General features: G+C 37.2%; 1 protein-coding gene across 1 annotated transcript in view; it reads left to right on the forward strand.

The window, feature by feature from the left end:
• ADGRV1 (adhesion G protein-coupled receptor V1) overlaps positions 1-24,546 on the forward strand; it is a 3,979,741-nt gene that overhangs the window by 3,864,047 nt on the left and 91,148 nt on the right. Inside the window, exon 89 of the mRNA XM_044064182.1 lies at positions 3,891-4,068. Within this exon, the coding sequence (XP_043920117.1) occupies positions 3,891-4,068 (178 nt within the window). The remainder of the gene's footprint in view (positions 1-3,890; positions 4,069-24,546) is intronic.

Here is a 24,546-nt window from a genome sequence, read left to right on the forward strand (position 1 = left end):
GACCAACAGGTACAAAAACATGCAATTGATATTGTAGTTATATTTGTGTATTAACTGAGCATATCAGATCACTTAAAGTAATTCAGTTTCACCTCTGGAACTTTAATTGAAAGGGAACATTTTCCTTTAGGATGGTGCATGCGAATCTTAGATAATTTAGGTCAAAATTTGCTTTTCAGATGTTACCTTTGTAAGTTCTATGTATGCTAGAAATCCAAAATTAGAACGTCGGAATGTGATAACACAAATAACTAGTCATTACTTATAGCTATAATATCACCTACAGTCAGGAGATGGATTTCTTTTTTTTTTTTTGATGAATGGACATGCTGCTTTATAAAAGTTGGGATTCTGACTGGGAAGTTTTCATTTTTTCATTTTTTTTTTATACGCTTTCATCCTCTCTAATGCACAGCAGCAGAAAACATGGAGACTTTTTATTTGTCAAAAGGAGCATTCTATTTTCTGTAAGACTATGAGGGAATGGAAATAAATCCTCTCAACTAACCAGGGCCATGCTTTATATAGATCTGTCTATCTATCTATCTATCTATCTATCTATCTATCTATCTATCTATCTATGGTTCTTGTGAGCTTGGAAGGCAGTAAATGCATAATGAAACACCAAATGTCTAAGAACCTGAAGCAAAAAATACAGCAAATTCCAAGCAGAAAGGAGTATCACACCCGGAAATGATAAAAAAAGTTTTCCTTTAATAACATGTCCTGGTACCTCGGCAATTCTCCTTCAGTGGAACACCTCACCATACAAAAACCATCTCCTTATATACTAATGACTCATTAATCAATCAGTTCATTAATCAATTTAAAAGTGTAACAGCTCTATATTACTTTAGATTGTTTTCATAACAGTGTTGCTGTAACAGCATAAATAAAACGCAAATAAGAAATTTAAATAGAATTCATACTGACATATCCCTGCAACTTATACCTTAAACATAAACAAGACAATGTATATTAATATAGAGCTGTTACACTTTTAAATTGATTAATGAACTGATTGATTAATGAGTCATTAGTATATAAGGAGATGGTTTTTGTATGGTGAGGTGTTCCACTGAAGGAGAATTGCCGAGGTACCAGGACATGTTATTAAAGGAAAACTTTTTCTATCATCTCCGGGTGTGATACTCCTTTCTGCTTGGAATTTGCTGTATTTTTGCTTCAGGTTCTTAGACATTTGGTGTTTCATTATGCATTTACTGCCTTCCAAGCTCACAAGAACCATAGATAGATAGATAGATAGATAGATAGATAGATAGATAGATAGATAGATAGATAGAGATTGAAATTTATTCTTAGAACTGTCGTTCTCTGGGTCTACTTCATTGTGCTAAACTTCAGTGACTTTATTTTCTGTCAATCTGTCTGACACAGTATAATACTTACAAAGTGCTGGCCAAGAATAGTGCTGTAGCACTTCTGGTTTAGCCTTTCAGCTTTGTTATTATTACATTAGAAATAATCCAGCAACAATCCATGCATTTTTATTTAACAGTGTCACTTTGACCAAACTACAGCTGCTTGTCCACAAGTAAGTTTACTAGTTGATATTTTTTTACTGGATGTGCAATACTGAAGTAGACATCAGGTGGTCAAAAGAGGTTAAAATATATATACAGCCAAACAGATGCTTAGAGCTCATTGTAAAATGAAAAAAAAGGCTTCCACCACAACGAAAAGTTCACTGAGAAGTTCTGTTAAAATGTAGGCTTTAATAAAACGAAGAAATAAAAAGCACAAATTGTGCTGTTCAAGTTGCAGGTCAAACAGGATAAGCGCTTTCAGTTAAAAAACCTTCTTCAGATCCTAGTGTGTAAACCTGACTTACTGCTGTTAAATAAAGATCCTTAATTGCTCAACAAATCACATACAGCAATCAGATGCACACCTTCCTTAAGCCTCCATTTCATTTCTTAATTAGGCTTCTCTCTTTAAAAATAGGTTTACTAGGAACTACTCTGTCGAGCCCTGGAAATAAATTAGCTCTGAGGTTCATGATCCATTTGCTTTCTTCCTTTTCAGTTTTGTTGACAATGTCTCCTCCACGAAGGTTAGTAGTCACATTTGAGATAACCATAAAGCTAAATGAATGCCCTGGATTTTCAGACACATGTCCATATACGGCATTGGTTACCACTTTATTCTTGATGTCTAACAGGTGGCGAAGTATCCGTTCCTTAAACTTTCTATTGGTCTTTCCTACATAATAGGCTTGGCACAAATTACAAGTGCCAACGTATAAAACATTCTTGGTGTTGCAGTTAGCAAAACCAGACAACTTATAGCATTTGTTAGTTACCGGATGAACAAAACTGTTGGAACATTTAATGTGGCTGCAAGCTTTGCAAAAGCCACATTTCCAAGTTCCTAACCTATTTCTTCCTTCTGTACTCTGCTTGTTAGGTATTCCATCATAGTTGCACAATAAATCCTTTAAGTTCTTCTTGTTTTTATAACCAAAATTAGGTGTTTCCCCTACTATTCTCTTAATTTTACTGACAGCAGTTAAGACTGGCCAAAATTTCTTGATGGTTTCACAGACATCAAAGAAGTCAGTGCTGTAGGTCATCATGCATCTGAGACTGTTGCTGCTCCCACCTTTCTTCACATCACTCTGCTTTCGTTTTGAGTAGTACGGTTGGCCTTTGTTGTATCAAATGGACATTGCTTTGCCTTTACTCAAGTTTGGTTATAAAAACAAGAAGAACTTAAAGGATTTATTGTGCAACTATGATGGAATACCTAACAAGCAGAGTACAGAAGGAAGAAATAGGTTAGGAACTTGGAAATGTGGCGTTTGCAAAGCTTGCAGCCACATTAAATGTTCCAACAGTTTTGTTCATCCGGTAACTAACAAATGCTATAAGTTGTCTGGTTTTGCTAACTGCAACACCAAGAATGTTTTATACGTTGGCACTTGTAATTTGTGCCAAGCCTATTATGTAGGAAAGACCAATAGAAAGTTTAAGGAACGGATACTTCACCACCTGTTACACATCAAGAATAAAATGGTAACCAATGCCCTATATGGACATGTGTCTGAAAATCCAGGGCATTCATTTAGCTTTATGGTTATCTCAAATGTGACTACTAACCTCCATGGAGGAGACATTGTCAACAAAACTGAAAAGGAAGAATGCAAATGGATCATGAACCTCAGAGCTAATTTATTTCCAGGGCTCAACAGAGTAGTTCCTATTAAACCTATTTTGAAAGAGAGAAGCCTAATTAAGAAATGAAATGGAGGCTTAAGGAAGGCGTGCATCTGATTGCTGTATGTGATTGGTTGAGCAATTAAGGATCTTTATTTAACAGTAGTAAGTCAGGTCTACACACTAGGATCTGAAGAAAGTTTTTTAACTGAAAGCACTTATCCTATTTGACCTGCAACTTGAACAGCACAATCTGTGCTTTTTATTTCTTCGTTTTATTAAAGCCTATGTTTTAACAGAATTTCTCAGTGAACTTTTCGTTGTGGTAGAAGCCTTTTCTTCATTTTTCATTTTACTATTTTTGCCTATTAAGGCTTCCCCTGGAGGTGTTTTTTGGTTTGGTTGTTTGTTAGAGCTCATTGTACTGACTAAAGCTACTTGAATCAAAGTTTGTAATGCTGACATTTAAACAAATAAAATTGTAATCAACAGCGATATGAACATTCATTTTATTTTTAAAGTGGATCAGTTTGCATTGATTCTTCTCAGAAGGTAAAATTTAAAAAAGTGAAATAATACACAAAAAGTAATGTATACTGGTCTAAAAAATCTTAGAAATCTCCAGCATTGTACCACAACTGAAGTGCATTACACAGCAATGTGCACATGTTTGGTAATCATAATTGTATTTTCATTACATATGTGTATATTTAGGTAACTGCTGATTGGGAAAGGGCATCTCTGCAACCTGGCAGCCAAACAAGTTCTTTGTACAAACCCAGTCCACAGAATGGACGTGCCTTCACTACTACTGGTGGCTTTATGAATGGATCATTGATGGCTGATGAAGAATCACAGGAATTTGATGACTTAATTTTTGCTCTAAAAACTGGTAAGAATTGTTTTCCAAATAATCACATTAAGTCATTCTGAAATATGCTGACATGTAAAGGTAACAAAATCATACCTCTCAACTTCTATGATCTAAGCATATTGCTGATTTTTGGCTTCAGATTCAGACTTGTTCCTCCTAGATTTATTGATCATCTTTACAAAGTGGGATCTATTTAAATACACATATGCTATTAAATACATTAACTTGGCATATACAAAGAATGTTTGCCATTAACTACATGGGATCTAGTATCTGAGGACCATCTGCTCAGAAAGATAAGGGAGTGCATTTTTTACAGACCATTGTCATAATCACAATGCTAAGAGGATGAGAGGTATGACTACATGTGCTGAATGACAGGTTTTTATTCTGTTTGATGTCTTAATTATCTGTGTTCAGGTTACTTTGGTATAGTATTAAAAAATAAGAAATTGGTTATGTAGCCTAGTTAACACCATTGAGTAAAGCATTCTATAATCTTGAATGTTATACATAATTTGACTTATAAGCAATCTGTCATATTAAAAATATACTACTACTAATAAATTCTAAACAACATAAATAAGAAACAGTAGACAATGGTAAATGGATGGCTTTGGGAAACAAAGTACATGCAGATCAACATATTTGCCCCTTTACATAAAACAGTGTAAGAAATATTACAAAACGGTCTTACAGAATATACATACAAGTAAATATGTATGTATTTGTCACATCTAACATTCTGTATATCTGTCTATCTATCTATCTATGTATCTATCTGTCTATTTATCTATCTATCTATCTATCTATCTATCTATCTATCTATCTATCTATCTATCTATCTATCTATCTCTGCATCTGGTTACAAATACGCAATTTAAATGGCACAGGAAGATGCATAAAAGTATTTAGAACAGCAACTAAGAGGGAGGGGAGAAAGAAAGAGGTGTCTCAAAATCTTCATCCAGAAAGACTCGTATCAAGGCTAAAAAAGCAGCATGATGCAATAGAGCTTCTTCATGTCCAAATAAGCATCAGAAAGGTCCCGTGCCTTATATTAGCTAGCTGTAGAACTCCCTCTATGACCCGAGAAAGCCACAATGCGTATCCATGAGAATTGGAATAATTATTAAACCCAGTTCTATTTTCCTAGGTGATCTAAACTATCCAGCTATAGACTGGGAAACCTACACCACCAGTAGTGCCAAATACAGAGATTCCTGGACTTTGTCAATGCAAACACCCTGGAACAACTAGTCAGACTACCCAATTAGGAGGAACAAGATCATGGATCTTGTCCTTACTGATATGGGGGCATCTTGCAACATTCCTTACATATCTTCACTATGTGACAGTAAAGCTATCTGCTTTTTACTAAAATTGAAACCAGAGATCCCTTCCACCCGAGGTATCTTAGAAATTTCTTGAAGACAAACTACCTACTCCTCTGTGATACACTGGCATGCTTCAAGTCCCGACAACCTCCACTTAACTCCACTGAATATGCATAAAACTACATCACCAAACTGTACCAGCATGTAAACAGTTATATAGATGCAGTTGTGCCCTGCAGGAACAATAGCAGGGGAAACCCAGAAACAGACCCACATGTTTGAACCATAATACCAACAAGCTTTATAATACAATGAAAAGAATTTTGTACAAAAATAAGAAGAAGAATTTCAAGAATGTTAGTGCCCTCATCACTGAAATAAACAAACATCTCAGGAGTTGGATAAAATCTACCTAAGTTAAGTTTGAGGCTAAAATAGCTACCCAAAGCCAAATACAATCACAAGGCTTTTTTAGTTATGTTTATAATCACAAAAACACAGCACAGAATTTCTGCTAAGCTGATCACGAATGATGTTACCTATAGTGAGGCTGAAAATATAGCCAATCTAGTGGCTGATAATTTCATCTCTTACTTTACCCCATCCCGCTTCTGTCGATCCTTCAAGATATACCTGAAACTGGCTTATCTCCAGCTATCACAAAAGACCAGTCTTAAAAGCATTATCAAAACTTAAAATAGTGCATAGATGGGTCATGATAATATCCTTGGATGCATCTTAAATAGTATGAGGAGTGATTTAGCCCCCCCCCCACCCAACTACACTGTTCAACCACAGCCTGTATACAGGTTTTGTACAAAGAGAATGGAGAATCAGTTCAGTCTTTCATCTGCTTAAGGGCAAACCTTCTACTTATCCATGAAATTATAGACCTGTAAGTCTGACCATCCTCATATGCAAAGCCATGGAAAGGCTTATCATGGAACTAATCAATAAAGACATAGGGAACCTCCATCCACTCGCAGGTCATGCTTATTCAACTTGGTGGTCTTTTTTGAAAAGGTCACTAAAGCAATGGATAAAGGTAAAATGGTACACAGCTCATAACTTGACCTGGCTTGTAGAAAAGCTGAATAAACTGGAAATAAACTCCTATGTCACCCATTGAATTGCAGCTGGCTCACAGATATGGCACAGGAAATTAAAATGGGGGAAATTACTTCCTCAAAGAGACCGGTCACCAGTGGTGTCTCCCAGGGTTCTTTGCTGGGACCCCTCCTCTTTGGCATCTGCTTCTCTGAAGTAACATCCAGTACCAAAGAGCTCTGGCTGACTAAGCTTACAGTCACTGAATGCCCAAATGATTTAGCCATCCTGCAGGAAGGTTTGTCTCAAATAAATAAGTGGTGCCAAAATCATGGACTGAAACTAAATGCCAAAATGCATTATCATATTGTTTGGGAAGTCACACACCCCATGGAACAACCACATTGACCCACATGTTCAGGATTTGGGAGCTAATGTAAACAATGACCTAACTTTTGACCAACGTGTCCATTGTCATAAGAAAGTCCTTCTATATTGCACAGCAGTCATTGAGTAAAATGCACTCTTTGGCTTGTATCTATCCAGACAAATACAACAAGTGGAATGAGCACAGAGATTCCTAACTAAAAGGATAGAAAATCTAAACAATATGTCCTGCATGGACCAACTCAAAGCTCTGTCACTATGCTCAGTATCCTACAGACTGCTAAGAGGTGACCTGCATCTGGCATACGAGGCCTTCTCTGACACAACACTGATAGATTTTCTACACATGAACAAGTCAAATGGCATCAGGAGCACTCAGTCTAGGAATCTAAGCATCTTTTAATGCCAAAAGAACAGTTTGGAGGGGACAGGTTTGTCTTGGAGAGGATACTGCTGTGAGGTAAACCTCACAGAGTACACCACTGATCTGCAGCAGGCTTCTCGTCCATGTAGAGCAAAGCACGTCCCTGTCCATATTCAGAGTTTGTATCTATGGATGGGAAACAGAAAATTTAGCCCAAGACTGTTTCCTGAGCTACTAATGTACAGCAGCGGTTCCTAAATGCTTTATCCCATGCACATGTTCCTGAAAATGATCTATGGTATGATCATAGTTATTCTGACAAGGGGTAAAATGTAATTGTTGACCATGAGATGGGTAAGGCCACTCTAATACCAAATGAGATAGCTTAATTCAAGCCAAAAAGGGAAAATGGCTAGGCGTAAAATGGTCCAGAGGCTGTGCATCTTACACAACCTGATAATGATTCAGCAGGTATCTAGCATGATTAATTGACAGCTGCATGAATCAGTTTCTGTCAATATGAAACTGCATTTGCAGCATTAGTTGAAATAATATTTTACAAGTGTGCAAAGTCTCCTTTTCTCCCCATGGGGGGGGGGGGTGCACTCTAACATTTTACATAAACAGCTGTGAGTTTAGTGAACTTCAGGATTAAATGGTCATTGCAGTGACACCGTAAAGGAAAGTTAAATATGATTGCTTTACTGAAAAGTACAACAAAAAGGTGACAGCCAGTTATCCTGTTTTCATCTTGTACTAGATGACTGCACTATGGCATCTATGGCATAGCAGCATATATAGAAAGAACAAATGCAGGCCTCTTATCCCCTCAACTGAATACTCACACTACTTTGGCTGCACAATGATATCATGTCTGTAAAAATCACAAGCAAGGATGGAGATGAGTTGCAGCCTAGAGAGTACATGGAACACAAGGATAGAGATGAGTTATAGCCTAGAGAGTACACGGAACACAAGGATGGAGACGAGTTACAGCCCTGAGAGAACACGGAACACTTTTGACTTAACACTGAGAATGTGGACACAACTCCCACACTTAAGCTATAGAGATGGAATGCTATGTAGTGATAACCCTGGGACCACGTAGTGTTTTAGCACCTCCCATAGAACATTCTGGAGTATGAGGCAGTATACCTATGAATAATGAGCAATATATCCTCTTTAATTATAAAAGAAGAATATATGTAGACAGTACCGACAAACTTCCATGACCCCTCCAATACATGTGAACAGACAAAGAATTGATTCACTGTTTCATAGCTAGGACAGAATATGCAATGCACATACCATAGCACAGGGTATGCAATTGGATGAAGTTGCCTTTCCAACATTCTGGCACTGTTTGTCACAGCAGACTGAGCAATGTCATCTCTGCTGAAGAAGAAAATATATTCATGTCTCACTTTCTGAAAATAGAGACAACTACTCTGTTTTGCAAATCTAGAAGTGCTGTCCTAGCCTTACATACAACACTGTAAATGTGTCATTCATGACATCTGAACAATGCACCATCAACATTTCCACTTGACCTAGTGGAATTGATCAGTCACTGTTTAACCTTCATCATCTACAGAAATGAATCAAATCCCACTAAAATATTTCTTCAATTTTGTACTCAGAGGATAGCATTCTTACTTGACTTTGAAATTCTTCAGTGCATTTGTTGTATATCTCAACACTGACCTAGCTGAAGTCAACATTTCTTCACCCTTACTCTAAACATCCATGGTAGACACCCACCTCCCCCTTCTGATTTATCAAATGGTTTACCAGGAAAATCAAGAGGCTATTTAAATATTGTTTTGCTTGGCTTTGCCAACTCCTTCCACACCTACACATTCTCTTTAGCAACTAACTCAGTGAGTACCTTCTTAACTTGACATTTCCCATCACTTTTCACAGACTGTCCAGATTTTTGCCTCATATCTTTGGTCTGTTCCTCATAAAAATGTGTGGTTTGCTGGCAAATCACTGAGAATTCAAGTTACCAAATGACACACGTTTTAGTTTCATACAGCATGCTCACAAAATCTGTTATTGTAGCAACTTTCTAAGTTTATAAGAGCAATATTTACAATCTGTCTCTATTTTCGGTCTTCCTCATCCCTTTATTTTAGGCTTTGTCCAGATTTCTTGCTCAAAGAAGTTGAGAGGTATGATTGTCTTACAGTCCTCTTTCTTTAACCTCATGCTTCTCACACTGCTGATATCTACTAGCAGGTCCTAGAGATGCTGCAATGACAGACATTAGTCACCTTTCAGCCACAGCTCCTTGCTACTTCCTCATTGACTAAGATATTGTTCAGGGTCCATTCTGAATCTACATTCCCAGCCTCCCCAAGAATATAAGAGAATAATTTCAGGTGGCAGGCACCAGAATTATCTTAGAGTGGATACATTCACAACAGGGTAGAGCTTCCCCAAGTCTGTTCATCTTTCATACCCATCTGTCTGACCAAACTCTGCTAAGTGGTTAACACTTGACAGCAAAGCATCTCTATTTTCCCTAGTGCCCAAAACGTGAGCTCAGTTCAGAAGAAATTACTAAAAAAAAAGACGGTTTACATAAATAATCAATCTCTTGGATGATATCTTGTAAGCAGTCAATCTTTTATTTATTTTTTAATAAATGCTCAGCACCCCTATAACTTGTTGACTGGAGTAGGGTCTTCCTTCACCCTTGGAATGCCCCAAAATGCAACTACTCACACCATCTTCGTATCTGACCCTAAAGCCTCGGAATCCTTCCCCATCAACCCTAAAACAATTTAATATACAGTGAACTCTGAAAAGATTTAAAATTCTACCTTTTTATTTAAAGGAGAGTTTCTGCACCTGTAGTCTTCTAACAATACATACATTCAAATTGTATACTTAAAAAACTCATAACTTTTAATTCTTAAGTGAAAAAGTCACATCTGAATACCGTAGGGTTATGAGAGAAAAAAATATGTATTTAATCCAGCTAATGATCCATAAATGCAGAACTGCTTTATTTTACAATATAAATGCCTGTTAGCTTATTGAAATAGTACCCAACTCAACAACCTATATTTCACCTACTCCAACATCTATCTCTTATACACACTATCAGCCTCTGTTGTACATTCTTAACAATGATTTGAACCTCTAACAAGCAGTTAAGCAGGCACCACTGTACGCAGTCCTCTTATGCCTTTTCACATAGAAATCAGTGTTTCCTTTAGAAATAATAATTTTAAAGATGGTTACCTTAAAGATACTTGCGTGTTATTTTCTATAACATTGTTGTATCATTGCCTGGGGCCCGAAAGACTGATGAAAAATAGTCCAGCTAGATAACTGCATTTTATCACAGTTAACTAGTGTAATTAATGAATGAATAAATGAATGAATGAATGAATTAATTAATTCATTAATTAATTAATGATTATGAATAAATAACTATAAATAACTATCTTCATGTAAATGTCATAGTGATCCCACTTTTGCCATGCCCCTGTGCAGCCTTATGTTTTATCTCTAAAACTTTAACTGTATTTAAACATCAATTCTAATAACTTATATTTCCTCTTATCCTGCTTTTTAGTGTATTCTTTCTCATGGAATAATCTTAGTACATGCCTTCTCCCCTTTTCTTCATTTAATCTATGATTTTTCAATAACTTTGCAGACTTTGACAGTGGGAGCTTTTTATAATGGATTGAGGCATTGGCTGTTCTATATTTTTCTTATCCTGTCTGTCATTACAGCACTTCATTGATTATGCACCCCCATTTTCTGTTATGAAATACACTATTATTTTAACTTTCTAAACTAAGATTTCATTTGTAATATATAATGTGAAATGATAATTTCTGTCTGCTTTCAGATTTACTTTTTCAGTTACTCATTCAGCCTTAGAATACCTCAAAATATACTCACTAAGACTCCTTAATTCTGCAAACAACTTGTGAATTTTCTGATGCTCAGCCTATAGACAAAGCTGTTTATGGGTGCAGGACATTTATTCGGAGATAACCCATTGAGTGCTGTCTGCTGAAGTTTCAGCATTTGACTAATCAAGTGACTTAGTATGCAAATTAATCAGGTCCTATCTGATCAATCACTATCATTGTTTAGGAAGACATGATAATTATATACTTAACATGTGATGATAGAAGCAAAACTATTTTAGATGAGGTTCCTAAATTTTGTTTTAAAAACAATACTTCTTTGAGAAAAATATTGTGCTATAAAACTGTTCAAAAGAAACCAAGGATTACTGATAGAATAAGAACTCACCCTTGTAGAGATTGTAATGTGTGTCACTTTATTGAAAATACTGATAGATTTGAGCATCCTGAAGATAAGCATGTTTATAAATTCAATTTTTTTGCAAATTTTAAGAGCTGCAATCTGGTTTATTTAGCTAGCTGCACTGTTTTCAAAAGCTTTTATGTTGGGAAAACTAACAGGGCTTTGAAAGACGATGTACATGAACATAATCTATGATGTTTCTAGAAAAGATAAAATGAATGCACTGTCAAAACATATTTTAGTTGCTGGGAGTACCGATAAGTTTACTTTTATTGTGCTACAACTTTTTAAAATTAGCATTAGATGTGGTGATGTCAGCAGTAAAACAGAATGTATTGAAACTAAATGGAATTTAGAATTATAAATGGATTTTAGAATTACAATGTGACAGAGGGAAGGGCCTAAATGACTATGTTCCTTTAAGACTACTGCTCAGGTCATGTGACCTTAAGAGGTAGACCTAAAACTGTGTGTATTTAAGCAGCATTTTATACCTGTTTTATTAGATATGAAGAAGCACTGGATAGGTGTGAAAACACTTCTCTTTCTCTTGGATGTTTTTAGCATTTTTTTGCTGTTTTATTTAACATTTTTTATGCTGTTTTATTAAACTTTGGAACTGCAACTTTATTGAATTCAGTCATGTTGACAGCTTGTTTTAACAATTTTTGCTGTTTTATTTAACATTTTTTATGCCGTTTTATTAAACTTTGGAACTGCAACTTTATTGAATTCAGACATGTTGACTGGTTATTCTTCTATTTGGATTGTTTGGGTTGTGTTTAACCAGTCTTCATCTACCTGCCTTGCTTCGCCTTTCTTGATTGCAAAAGGAAGTTATTTTATTTATTTATTTATTCGATTTGTTTACCGGGAAAGTCCACTGAGCCAGAAATTAGCCCATTTTGAGTAGAGGCCCGGGGAGAAAAGCTCCACATGTAATTACATAAAAATGAACATATAATACCGAATATATCAGGTAAAGGCAGTACATTAGATAAGTAAATAACAGCATCCAATAATATGGTTAGAATTACATAGAGTAGTATGGTAATAACATTGTATAACTTGGTAATATCAGTAAAGAATTGTTAAAATCATGGTAGAAGTATAGAAATAAAAGGTTTAGATGGTAGATTAAGATTGTTAGCTGAGAGAGAAGATTGTATTAAAGGGAAAAAGAAAGAGGCTTAGAATTTGGATGGCACTGGCTAAGTAGAAGGAGTTGATGTGATAGAGAGAAGGGAAAAAAGTTTAGGTGTAAAGATAGGATGACTAGGATTTAGGGAGGGGGTCAGGTAATGGGATTGTGATTAGGGGTGCAGGTGCATATCCAATGCGATGAGAGGTTAAGTTTAAGGGATTTTTTAAAAGCAGTGGCACTACTGATAGTTCTTATTGAAGGAGGGAGATTATTCCAAAGCTTGGAGACAGTAAAAGAATACAGCATTTGACTGGCTGGGAGCTTAGATTTATCAGTGTTTAATAGCATTTTGTTTTCTGACCCTAGGTGTCGACTAGGATGGTAGATGGTCAAGATGTCAGTGAGGGCTGGGCAGGTTGCTGGGAAGTAAAAAAGTTTATGGGCAGTAGTTAGTTGTAGGTTTGTGAAGTAATGGGGGAATTCAAGCCAATTAAGTTGTTGTAGTGTGGAACAGTGGTGAGAGGAGAATTTAGCATTTGTAGCAAATTTGGCAACTTTGTTGTAGCATAAATTGAGTTTAGTTTTCAGGGGAGGACTGAATATTGGTTAGGAGGGGGGCGCCATATTGGAGAGTAAGAAGCAGGAATGAGGAGGCAAGAGCTTTTTTTGCAGAGAAACTGAGAAAATAGTTGTGCCTATAGAGGGCACCTAGCTTTTTATGGGTTTTTCTGATGTTGTTATGGATATGCAGGTCAAAAGTTAAATTATCGTCAGTGATGAGACCGAGCAGTTTGGTACTGGGAACATCTTTAATAACAGTATTGTTTTGGGAATTAAATGAAAATTCAGACTTGTTAACTGGACTAGATTTTTTGGGGGTAAATATTAAGAGTTCAGTTTTATTGGTGTTAAGGGCAAGATGGTTCTGTGATATCCAGGATTCAGTTGAGGTGAATGCCTTTTGGGTAAGCTGCTGAAGTGTAAAGGCAGATTTAGAAGAGTATATAATGGTAGAATCATCTGCATATTGGATTACAGTACTACGGGTAAGAGTTGTATGAAAGCTATTGATGGATATACTAAATAAAAGGGGACCCAGTATGGAACCTTGGTGTACTTCTATATTAGTGTCGGTGAAAGGAGAGGAGCAGCACTGACATATGACAGCTTGTTGCCTATTACTGAGATAGTTGGAAAACCACTGAAGGGTGGAGGAAGAGGTGCCAAGGTTTGAGAGTTTAGTAAGCAGAAGGGAGTGGGAAACTGTGTTGAATGCCTTTGATAGATCGAGGAACAGTGCAGAGACTATGCATCCATTATCCCTGGCTCTATTAACTGTGTCCAGGAAGAAAATGAGAGCAGAGTTAGTGCTATGCCCTGGCCTAAAGCCATGTTGAGTGGAGGAAAGGAGGTGGTTATATACCTTTTTCCAGATATCAGGTATACAGGATTCCTGAATGGACCTGTTAAGGAGAATGCTGATGTGGTATGCAATAGAGGAGGCTGATAGTTGTAAGAATTCCACTGGTAGGTCATCTAGGGCATTGCTGCATAGTTTTACTTTGTGAAGGAGCTTTTGTAAGAACAGAGGTAGAAGTAGGTATGGGGGACAGTGAGAATGTGGGTAATGTAGTTGTGGTATGTAGTGTAGTGGGGTTTGGTTGGTCAGTGTTGATGGGTGGGAAGATGGTAGCAAGCTTAGCAATAGCATAGATGAAATAAGAATTAAAGAGAGAGGCTAACTCATTGGGTGTTATTTCTGGATCAGGGCATGGCTTATGGATGGTCCCAGGATGGAGTAAGGAGTTGATTGCTCCCCAATATTTCTTGGAGTTATGATTTTGTTGGTTTTGGAGGCTTTGGAAGTAATTTTTTTTTGTTTTTGAGAACTAATAGTTTGGCCTGATTGCAAAGTTGTTTATATTGTATGAGGGTAGCATGAGTTTTGTTTTTTAGCCAGGCTTTCCAGGCTTTATCCCTAGATGACATAATTTGCTTTGTTGACTTAGTGAGCCAGTTGGCATATTTTGTCTTAACTCTTTTTAGCTGGAGAGGGGCAAGATTATCTAGGATAGTCAGAAATGTAGTAATGAAAAATTCTACATCTTCATTAAGAGGGATATATTTTAGTGGATTCCAGTTAGTATTTTGCAAAGTATCATTAAAAGTATTTGGGGAGAACTGGGACACGTTCTGGGTGTATGTATATTGGTGTTTGTTAGGTAGAGTGGTGGGCTTATGTATTATGAATGCTGGATAGTGGTCACTTAAACTGTCTGCAAGAGTACCAGAGGTAGAAATGTTATCAGGGTCAGAAATCATGATCCAATCCAAGATTGAACCTTTCCTATTCTTAATGTCAGGTCTGGTGATATCAGAAATAAGCTGGGTATAGATGTAAAGGTTGATGTCTAAGGAGTGAATTTTATTGGACATGTCTAGCCAATTAATATTTACATCGCCTAGGATTATTGCTTCATTTTTTATGTTATTGGTAGTCCAAACAAGGATGTCTTCGAGAATGGGAATATTGTTGCCTGGGGGAATGTATATAACTATAATACATAGGTTTTTAAAGTTATTTAGTTTGAAATAGGTGATAAGTAATTCTGCAGTAGAGAAGGAGGGAATGAGCTTAGAATATGGAATTACTGAGAAGGTACTTAGATATAATAAGGCAATGCCTCCGCCTTTTTTGTGGAGTCTATCTGTTCTGAGGCAGGCATAGTTTGTGGGAAGGAATTCAGAATCCTCTGTGTATGGCTTTAGCCAAGTCTCGGTTATGGCTATGAAGTCTGGTTTATATTGACTTAACCATGCATGTAGAAGGTGAGTTTTGTTTCTAATACTTTGAATGTTGATTGGGGGAAATTGAGGGATTTTTTTGAGTTAGGGGCATTATGAGGAGAAGGACAAGGGCCAGGGTTATGGTGGATGTCACCACACTTGACTAGGTTAGGATAATTAGGAAACATTTTTGGATAGAGCTTCCTTTTTGGATCCCTGATAAGGTTCTGTATAAGGTCACTAGAAAGTTTATCCTGTGTGGAGAGGATTGTTGGCTTCCTTTGTAGAATTATATTAGTGCCATATAGACTAGAGCAGATTAATGAGTAGCAGGACGAGATGGCATTGTAGGTAGATGTTGATGTTGGTTTGGGGGGGATATACAAGTTAGTTGACATGATGAGAGTTTTAGAAGTAGAGAGAGGTAAATGGAGAATATAAGGAGAAAGATGTTGTCCATAAGGGGCATGGTTGTGAGGAGTGGTGTACACTGCTTAGATATATGGAGTTTATGGAAAAATGTATATGGGTTTTAACAAAGAAGTAGAGGTAGGAGTGTAGGATAATTGAAGTGAGGGAGGGGTAATGTGGTTATGTATAAGACAGTATGAGTGGAAGGTGATGATAGACTAAGGAAGGGGTGAGGAATAGAGAAACTGTGGTTGTTAGGTACTAGTTATGGAGAAGGGTAGAGTATGTGGAGTGTATAGTGGAGGTGAGGAAGAGGGTTGGTTAATTAGAAGGTAGTTAGATTGGGTGTGGTGTGGAGGGGGTAGAGATGGATTGGAGGGTGGATGGATAGGTGTGGTTTGGGTAGGTATAAGTGTAATTGAAATGGGGGTGGGTAGGAATGGGGGTAGGGTAAGGGAGCAAAGTACGCCAAAGCGTAGCGAGGGCGAACAGAGCGGGGATAGCCAAGCTGAACAAGGCAGGAGTTCAGAAAAAAAAAACAATCAGGACAATACTTCGACAATTATCAGGTGAGATTGAGCCTATTTTGAAATATAATATGGAGGATAGGCCAAAGCTGTTTACAGGAACAGCGCTCCAGTATAGGCAAGGCTGATAGCAGCACACCTTTAGGAGTTTCTTATCTTTACACTTTTACCTTGTAGTCCATTTGTAGTCTACTTCATGGACTTAACTTGTCTTGTAGTAGACTGCCATCTAGTGGTTGAGAAGGCTAAGCACATCTAGTAACCCAATAATTGTCTAGGCATGAATGGGGAAAAATGGCCGGGACTGTGGGGAGGTCCATGCAAGTGTGCAAGCCAGAAGAAAATAAGTTCAAAGCATATAATGTACAAAATGGAGAACTGTAGGCTGAATCTACACTTAGTTGAGTATGGGTCTGGTCATTCTGGAGTGAAGGAATAACCAGAGTAGTCCGCAGAGTTGGGATACAGCAGAGGAAGGAAGGGCAGGCTGATTTATTTCAGGTGAGTATCCGAGCTGAAAAAGAAGAAAAAGAGAGCATGTAAGTCAGTTTAGGATAAAATAGGATAGAATTAGCTAAGAAATGACAAGGGACAGGAACATAATTATATAGAGGGCAGAGAAAGGTTATAGTTTAGTAGATATGACAGTGGACACAGAGGGGTGCATTACTCAGAAACAGACCAGCAAAGACAAAACTAGGGAGATGGGAAAAATGAAAAAAAAAACAGTACAGCTAGTGGAGAAAGCCAGGTGGCATATGGTATTTTGTTTTGTGATCCTTTGCAGTTCTGATCTTTTCAGTGTTTGATAATGTGAATGTTTGGATTTTTTTTATTTATGCAATCAATATTTTGACATTTCAATCTTGTACAGTAGATAGATAAATTGATAGATAGGTAGATAGATACATATATAATCATGCATACATAATACATAATATACATAATACAATACAAAGGTTATCAAATGTAGGCTTAAAATATCCCTCCTCATCCATGTAAATCTCATAGATCTGATTTGACAACATAATCAGGCATGATTGTTTTAAATTGTTACTGCCTTTTAAGAAGATGTGGGAGTTCATTTCAGTCATTTACTACCCTTTCTGTGAACCTGTTTATGGTACTTCTATTTTTGCAGAAGGTTTTGCACAGTCAAGAAAGTCCAGATCTCTCATCTTTATATAGTTCAAGACATGCTCATAGAAAAGAAATATTTTTGAGCTGTTTACACTGGTATGAATTCTCTTTTTTGTCCACTGCATATGGAAAATAAATTTAAGAAATGCATTCTTTTTCTAAAGGGTGCATGTTGCCATTCACCTTTTATTTAATCACTTGCATCATATTTATTTTTTCAGTTCTCCTTTCTGTTTTTTTGCAAATGGGTACGAAAGCATCATGCAGTATTCTAATCTTGGCATAATTAAAGCAATAAATATAGCTTTTAACACACTTGTTTTCCATGATTTAATAAAGCTTCTTATGTACCTAATTGCTTTATAATGTTGCCTACCACCTATGAAATCAACTTGCTAACTGAAATATAGTTTATTATCTAGCAGATCTAAGTGCTTTTATAATGATATTTTCTATTTCATGCCTTTTTACATTGAACTTATGATATTTAACCAGTTCTCCAAAGTGCATATGATTACATTTCACTATATTATTTTTTTGCAGCCCAAGTATGAAGGCTGTTCAAGACTTCAGTTTGTTGACATCCTCACCATTTGTTATGGATTTCTGCCATTTTACATCATCTGCACATAGGCAATCGAAAGCATCTGATGGTATATTGATACCATCTAGATATAAATAGAATAAATATGCCAACCTCCAAGAGATCCATCTGGCTATGTCCAAAAATCACCCCTTAGGGATTTTCATGCATACATTTTCAGGTTATTTAACTAAGACATTCAGCAATCCATGCCACTACAGATGCTAGGTTACCTAATCTCTGCAGATGTGCAATTAGCACCAAATAAACTACCCTGCCAAAAGCCAATATAAAATCTATATAGACTACCTCTGTTTTCATGCTATATTCCACTAAAAATATTTAATTGCTACAGAAATACTGACTACAGGTCAGAACAGACCTGTCTTTAATGTAAGCTTACTCATGTCTTCTAACAAAAAGTTTAAAGTCTGCATTTCTGTAAATTTACCAGTACTGGTTAAAATATTCAATGGTAAGTAACAGCTAGGGTTTGATTTTAACCCTCTGCATCTGTATATTGGTTTAATCAGAGATTTTTTTTCTATTCCCCAGGAATATGTCTTTTTAAAAGGTCTATACTTCTTCTTCTTCTTCTTCTTCTTCTTTCGGCTTTTTCCCGGTTAGGGGTCGCCACAGCGGATCACCTTGTCCGCACATTTGAATGGCAGTGGAGTTTTACGGTGTCGAGTTGCCAGCCCGGCGCCCAACCTTCCACAGAAGGCACACTCACATGCACACCTAGGGCCAATTTAGAGTATCCAATCCACCTGCAGCATGTCTTTGGGATGTGGGAGGAAACCGGAGCACCCGGAGGAAACCCACGCGACCACAGGGAGGACATGCAGACTCCGCACAGAAGGCACCCCAGCTGAGGATCGAACCGGAGAACCTCTTGCTGTGAGGCAGCAATGCTAACCACTGCACCACCGTGGCCGCCCATTTAAAAGGTCTATACTACTGTGTTGAAATGACAAAACATTGAACACCTCAACGCCAGCAAGTATTCAGCAAAATTCACTTCCGCAATTTGCTGAATACTTGTTGGGCAAAGATACAGTTGCCCAACTACACAATGTTGCCCTTTTCTCCACTGTAGTGCGATCTCAGAGTTGGTATATTTATTTAGGGGGGTAGAGGGGGCACAGGCCCCCACATGGCTGGGTTTGGTTTAGTTAGAATTAGTTCCGTTGTGTTGCAGGGCAAGTATTTATTTGCCCAACAAGTATTCAGTGAATTGCTGAAGTGAATTTCGCTGAATACTTGTCTGCATTGAGGTGTTCGATGTTTTGACATCATAATATAGACCCCTTTTTAACCAAGTAGTAAAAATTATACTAAAGGAAGGAATTTAAAATTTTTGCTTTGGTGTTTGGTGATTCCAGAAGATTTTGACAATTGAGATGGAAGTAAAATAGTGGAATATGTTAAAAGCTTGAATATCTAGGAGGGGAAATTAATTGTTTGTGTCTTTTGGCTTTTCCCAGTTAGGGGTCATCACAGCGGAACTCCGGTCCGCTAATGATTGGCAGTAGAGTTTTATGTGCTGGCTTGCTGGGCCTAACACACAACATTCAACAAAGGAACTCCCATTCACGCATGTTGCCACACAGAAGACGCTCTAACTGAGAATCGAACGGGCAACATCTAACTGTGAGGCAACAATGCTACCACAGCACCACCACTGCAATAGGAGGGGAAATTAATGAAAATGAAAAACATAATTAGGAAGTCAAAGCTAGGTCCAGAGGTGTAGCAGTCAACTGTCACAGCCTGGCAGATGTAGTGTAGGGCAGAAGAATGCCAAACAAGGTATACAAAACAGTGGTGCAACCAGTGCTACTGCATGACAAAGTAACCTGGACAATGAAGGCTGAGTAGCTGAGGAAGTTTGAGGTGAATGAGATGGAGAATCTGAGATGGGATTCAGGACTCAGGATGCACACTGTGGGGCATGCAAAAATGAGGATGTCAAACTGAAGCCAAAGTAGCCCCAATGGTATAAAAGGCCAGATAGAACAGATCATGGTGGTTTTATTAAACCTGCAAGAAATCAGAAGAATGTCTGGTAAAAAAAAAAGAAAAGAAATGATAAAAAGAGGGAAGAATGCAAGAGGAGATGAGACAAACAGGGAAAATGTAAGAGGAGATGAGAATGCCAGCAGATGAATAGTTTGCATGAGAAAAGACCTGAGGCACACAGGTGTGCCTTTTGAAGAAGGTTGGAGAGTGGCCCTGAATTGAGTGATATGGTAACAGCTGGCATGGCACTCTGACCTCATGTAGAAAAATTGGAAAAAGTTGGTTGATGATATTAATGATGCTTAGTTTACCATCCGTTCCAGAGGCTTCTGTTTTCTGTGTGCTCTATCATTATCTTCATCAGTAAAATTAGAAAAGCATGACTCATTATTGTTTGATGCTAAAAAATATTAATGCATTCAGTTCCTCGCAGAAACTAAGTTATTATCAAGCTGCTTCTCATAATTTTTTATCAATTTTAATTCTAGTTTTAAAATCTTTGACCCGTGTCTTGATTTCCTTCTTTAGTATTTTATTTCTGCCTGCTGTCTGTTTCTCAAGTTCCTTATCCTAGACCCTGATTAACCTAATTATCTCTTGGTAGTATTATTACTAGAGATTACATGTTCCTTTAAAGCTCTGATTCCTTTCTCGGTTGTTTTGCATTAAGAAATTCAGTCTTTCAAACAAGCTCGTGTATCTGCAGCACTCATTCCTAACAGCTATTCAGTATTGCTTAGCAAAGTATTTGCTCTCATGTAATTAATGGTTTTGTTGAGTAATGTTTCATTATGGGTTGAGTCAGAGGATTAATGGATGCTTTAACAACATCATGGTTGCAGCACATCAGAGAAGGTAACATGACAAAAATGTACTTCATGGCTGTTTTTTTTTTTAATTTCAGTTAAATAGTGTTTGCCTTGATGAAGAAAGTTACAACTTCTGTTAAACTACTTGATGTGTCTAATAACTGGACAGATTTAAATTGCCTGTTGTATTTGCATTTTGATCCTTCACTGTACAGATATTGTATGTGAACTCTTGCAAATTCCAATTTTCCAGCCTAGATAGTCTATATATACCCAATTTTGGAAGACAATTATCTCCTGTGTTTATCCTTTAAACCTGTATACCATTCATAAACATACATGCTTATTCCTATCCCTCCTATTAATTTTATTTTCAATGGAAATTATATTTCCTGAAGGCCTATTTTTAATAATCCTTTGTGGAAAGATTTGTACTTTTTTTACTCTTTGTTATTGTATTGCTGTTATCCTTTGTGATTATATTTCCCAGGCTATGCCTAAAACTGGACAAATGAGACTGGTCCAATGAGATCAGTGCACATCCTGTTAAAAATATGAATCAAATAATACATAATATGTGCATTTATCATCAAACACATTAACCCTAAGGACCTGATATAGATTTTCCAGTGTTACCACAACACTGTAGCCCCATTTGCTTTTATGATGCTTGTGAAAATAAAAGGATTTAAGTCAAATATATCATCCAGTCCTCCATCTTTAACCAGGTTTCTGTTTCTTTGCCATATCCACCTTCAAAGTAAATAGTAGGTTGTTTAGAATATATGCTTTATTTTTTTATACTATCTGCATTTGTTGCCATTGAAATTAGTCTTTTTCAGTCTTGTCTGATTGTTTGCTGAGTGAGGCCTGTAAAATTATTTTTTTGTGCTTAATATGTTGCAGTAGGTCTATACCCACAATTGTCATTGGTTTTGACAGGTAAATACCACCTATGGAAAAAAACATGGGGGTCTATGATCAGCCTTAGATGACTGATGTATATTCAGCCTTTTAAAGATGCCATCTTCCTCATGCATGACTATACCTAAGCAACTTTATTATTAATGTTAACCTGTTTACTTTTTCTAAATGTAATTTATTAAAATGAGTTGTATAGCTCTTTCTGAAATGGGTCTATGTCACATAATCGAACTTCCAAAATTTCGAACACTATATGTTCTAATTTGAAAGTTCAAAATATGACAACAACGAAACCTCAGAACAGCAGATTTTTTCCCAGGGAAAAACTTCACTGTTCCGAAAAACACACACACAACACAAGCACACCAAAAACCTAATAAACCTACAGTACACCTTACATACACAACTATCTATGCACTAACCTTAACCCAAGCCCTAACCCTAAGGTCCGTCACTATCGCACACTTACCTTACCTGCGACCTAACCCTAAAGTCCATCACTAACGCACTCTTACCTTACCTGCATCCTAACCCTAAAGTCCGTCACTATCGCACATTTACCTTACCCGCGCCCTAACCCTAAAGTCCGTCACTATCTCAAACTTACCTTACCCGCATCCTAACCCTAAAGTCCGTCACTATCACACACTTATCTTACCCGTGCCCTAACCCTAATGTCCGTCACTTTTGCACACTTATCTTACCCGCACCCTAACCCCAACGTCCGTCACACTCACATACTTACCTTAACCCGATCTGTAACTTTTGCACCACAGTACAGAAAATGTTGAAACCATGGAAACAGCCAACCAAATTCTTTCCCTGGGAAATAATTCGAATTTCCGCACCTTCGACATTTCTATTTTTTTAACTTCCCCATTCGATCTTCCAGTACTCGACATTTAGGATGGTCGATTAAATAACAGGTACCCTTCTGAAATACTGCTATGTAATTCTAATAGTTCCTTTGTTACTAGACTGAGTCTTTCATTGCTGTGTCATTTGTGCCTGCATGTAAATATATTTTCATAATTGCTGTCTAATATATCATGTCTCTACACTGCCTCTTTCACACTTGTAATCCTTGTACCTGGAATACACATTACAATTCTGTTAATGTTGTTCTCTCAAGATATGGGGAAATCAACTCGCTTCATAAACAACTCTCCAATTAACGGAATATTGTCCCACCTTATACACTTGTGAATTGTAATAAAGGGTATGTATGGTGGGTTTTTTGAATCCTCATTGAAATTTGCATGTCCCCTATTGTGTACATGATCCACTGGATCAATGTTTTTTTTTTCTTTGTGACATGACTGAATTTTACATAACTGCAGTTCAGCTACCTGACTGAGATTAGACCGCTGTGTAAGCAAACAATGACACATAAATAAAATGTATAGCCAACTTCTTTATGTGGTGAACTGCTAGACTGGTACAGTTATGCAAAACTAAAGTATGTGGCCTGAACTATGTGCATTCTGTGCAGTGTTGTGTATGTGGTGGTGGGGGAGACTAGACTGTTAAAAAGGGAAGTTTGAAACTAACACCATGACAAGGGAGGAGATCTTTACCTTTGGTGACGCACTTATCACCTTGAATGCTACTTAAAGTGTGCCAGCAGAATTCAGAAAACCAAAACACATACTAACACAGGTTATTTCAAGGAGTTCAGATAGGCTATGAGTATGTGGTCTTTAATGCAGGGAAGAAGTTTATGTCTGCTGTCTGCACAAAGTGCGGTGCTATATTTTGACTAAGGTCCGTTGTCCCTATCGTTATCACTACCTTTATCACTACCTCTATCGCTTTGTTTAGCTCTATCACTATCTCTATCACTATCTCTATCACAGTCTCTATCTCTACACTATCTCTATCATTATCTCTTTCACTACCTCTGTCTCTATCTCTAACTCTATCATCTCTATCTCTGTCACTATCACTATCTATATTATTATCTCTATCACTGTCTCTGTCTCTATCTCTCTCTCTCTATCACTATCTCTATCTCTATGTCATTTTCTAACTCTATCTGAATATCTGATTGCTGTACTCAGATAATGCCATAGACATAATAGTAATCCTGGTCCCTGGAGATACCCTACAACCAAAGCTAGTCAAGATGTATGTGCCTCTGTACATATAGTACAGTGGTAATGATGCATTACAACCTTGCAGTCTATGTTACTAAACTGCAGGTGTTTTATGTGTGATGATGTGATTATATAACCCTGTAGCTGGCAGTAGTGTCTGGATATGTGAAAGAACCACCATCATAATGCAATTGTAATGACAGCATTCTTGCTATGTGATACTTATGATGCTCTGCCTGCATACACATATGCATACCTACACAGATACATATGTTGTATGCAGGATTCATATGTTTCAGCTGTGTACATATTACAAAAGTCCAGCTGTCTGCGTATCATTCTGTTATTATTGTATGGCCCTTGAACTATGTTCACATATGATACTATGAGCTGCCCTGCTGAGATGTGAAATAAGACCACTCTGTGGATAGCAGCCCTGCTCACATTAGTAGTAATGCCAATGATGTGTGGATTTGGACAGTCTGTCACTTTTTCTTTAATCTGGGATAGACTGAAATGCATATGCTACAGACTTATTTGTATTCCACCTAAGTAACATGCTGTGTTTGGGTCGATCAGCAGTATCTGACCTTTATATGTGAATCGTGCAGATTGCGTT

Source organism: Protopterus annectens, chromosome 2.part2 (genome assembly GCF_019279795.1).
Source record: "Protopterus annectens isolate FY-2018-M chromosome 2.part2, PAN1.0, whole genome shotgun sequence".
Lineage (NCBI taxonomy): Eukaryota > Metazoa > Chordata > Ceratodontiformes > Protopteridae > Protopterus > Protopterus annectens.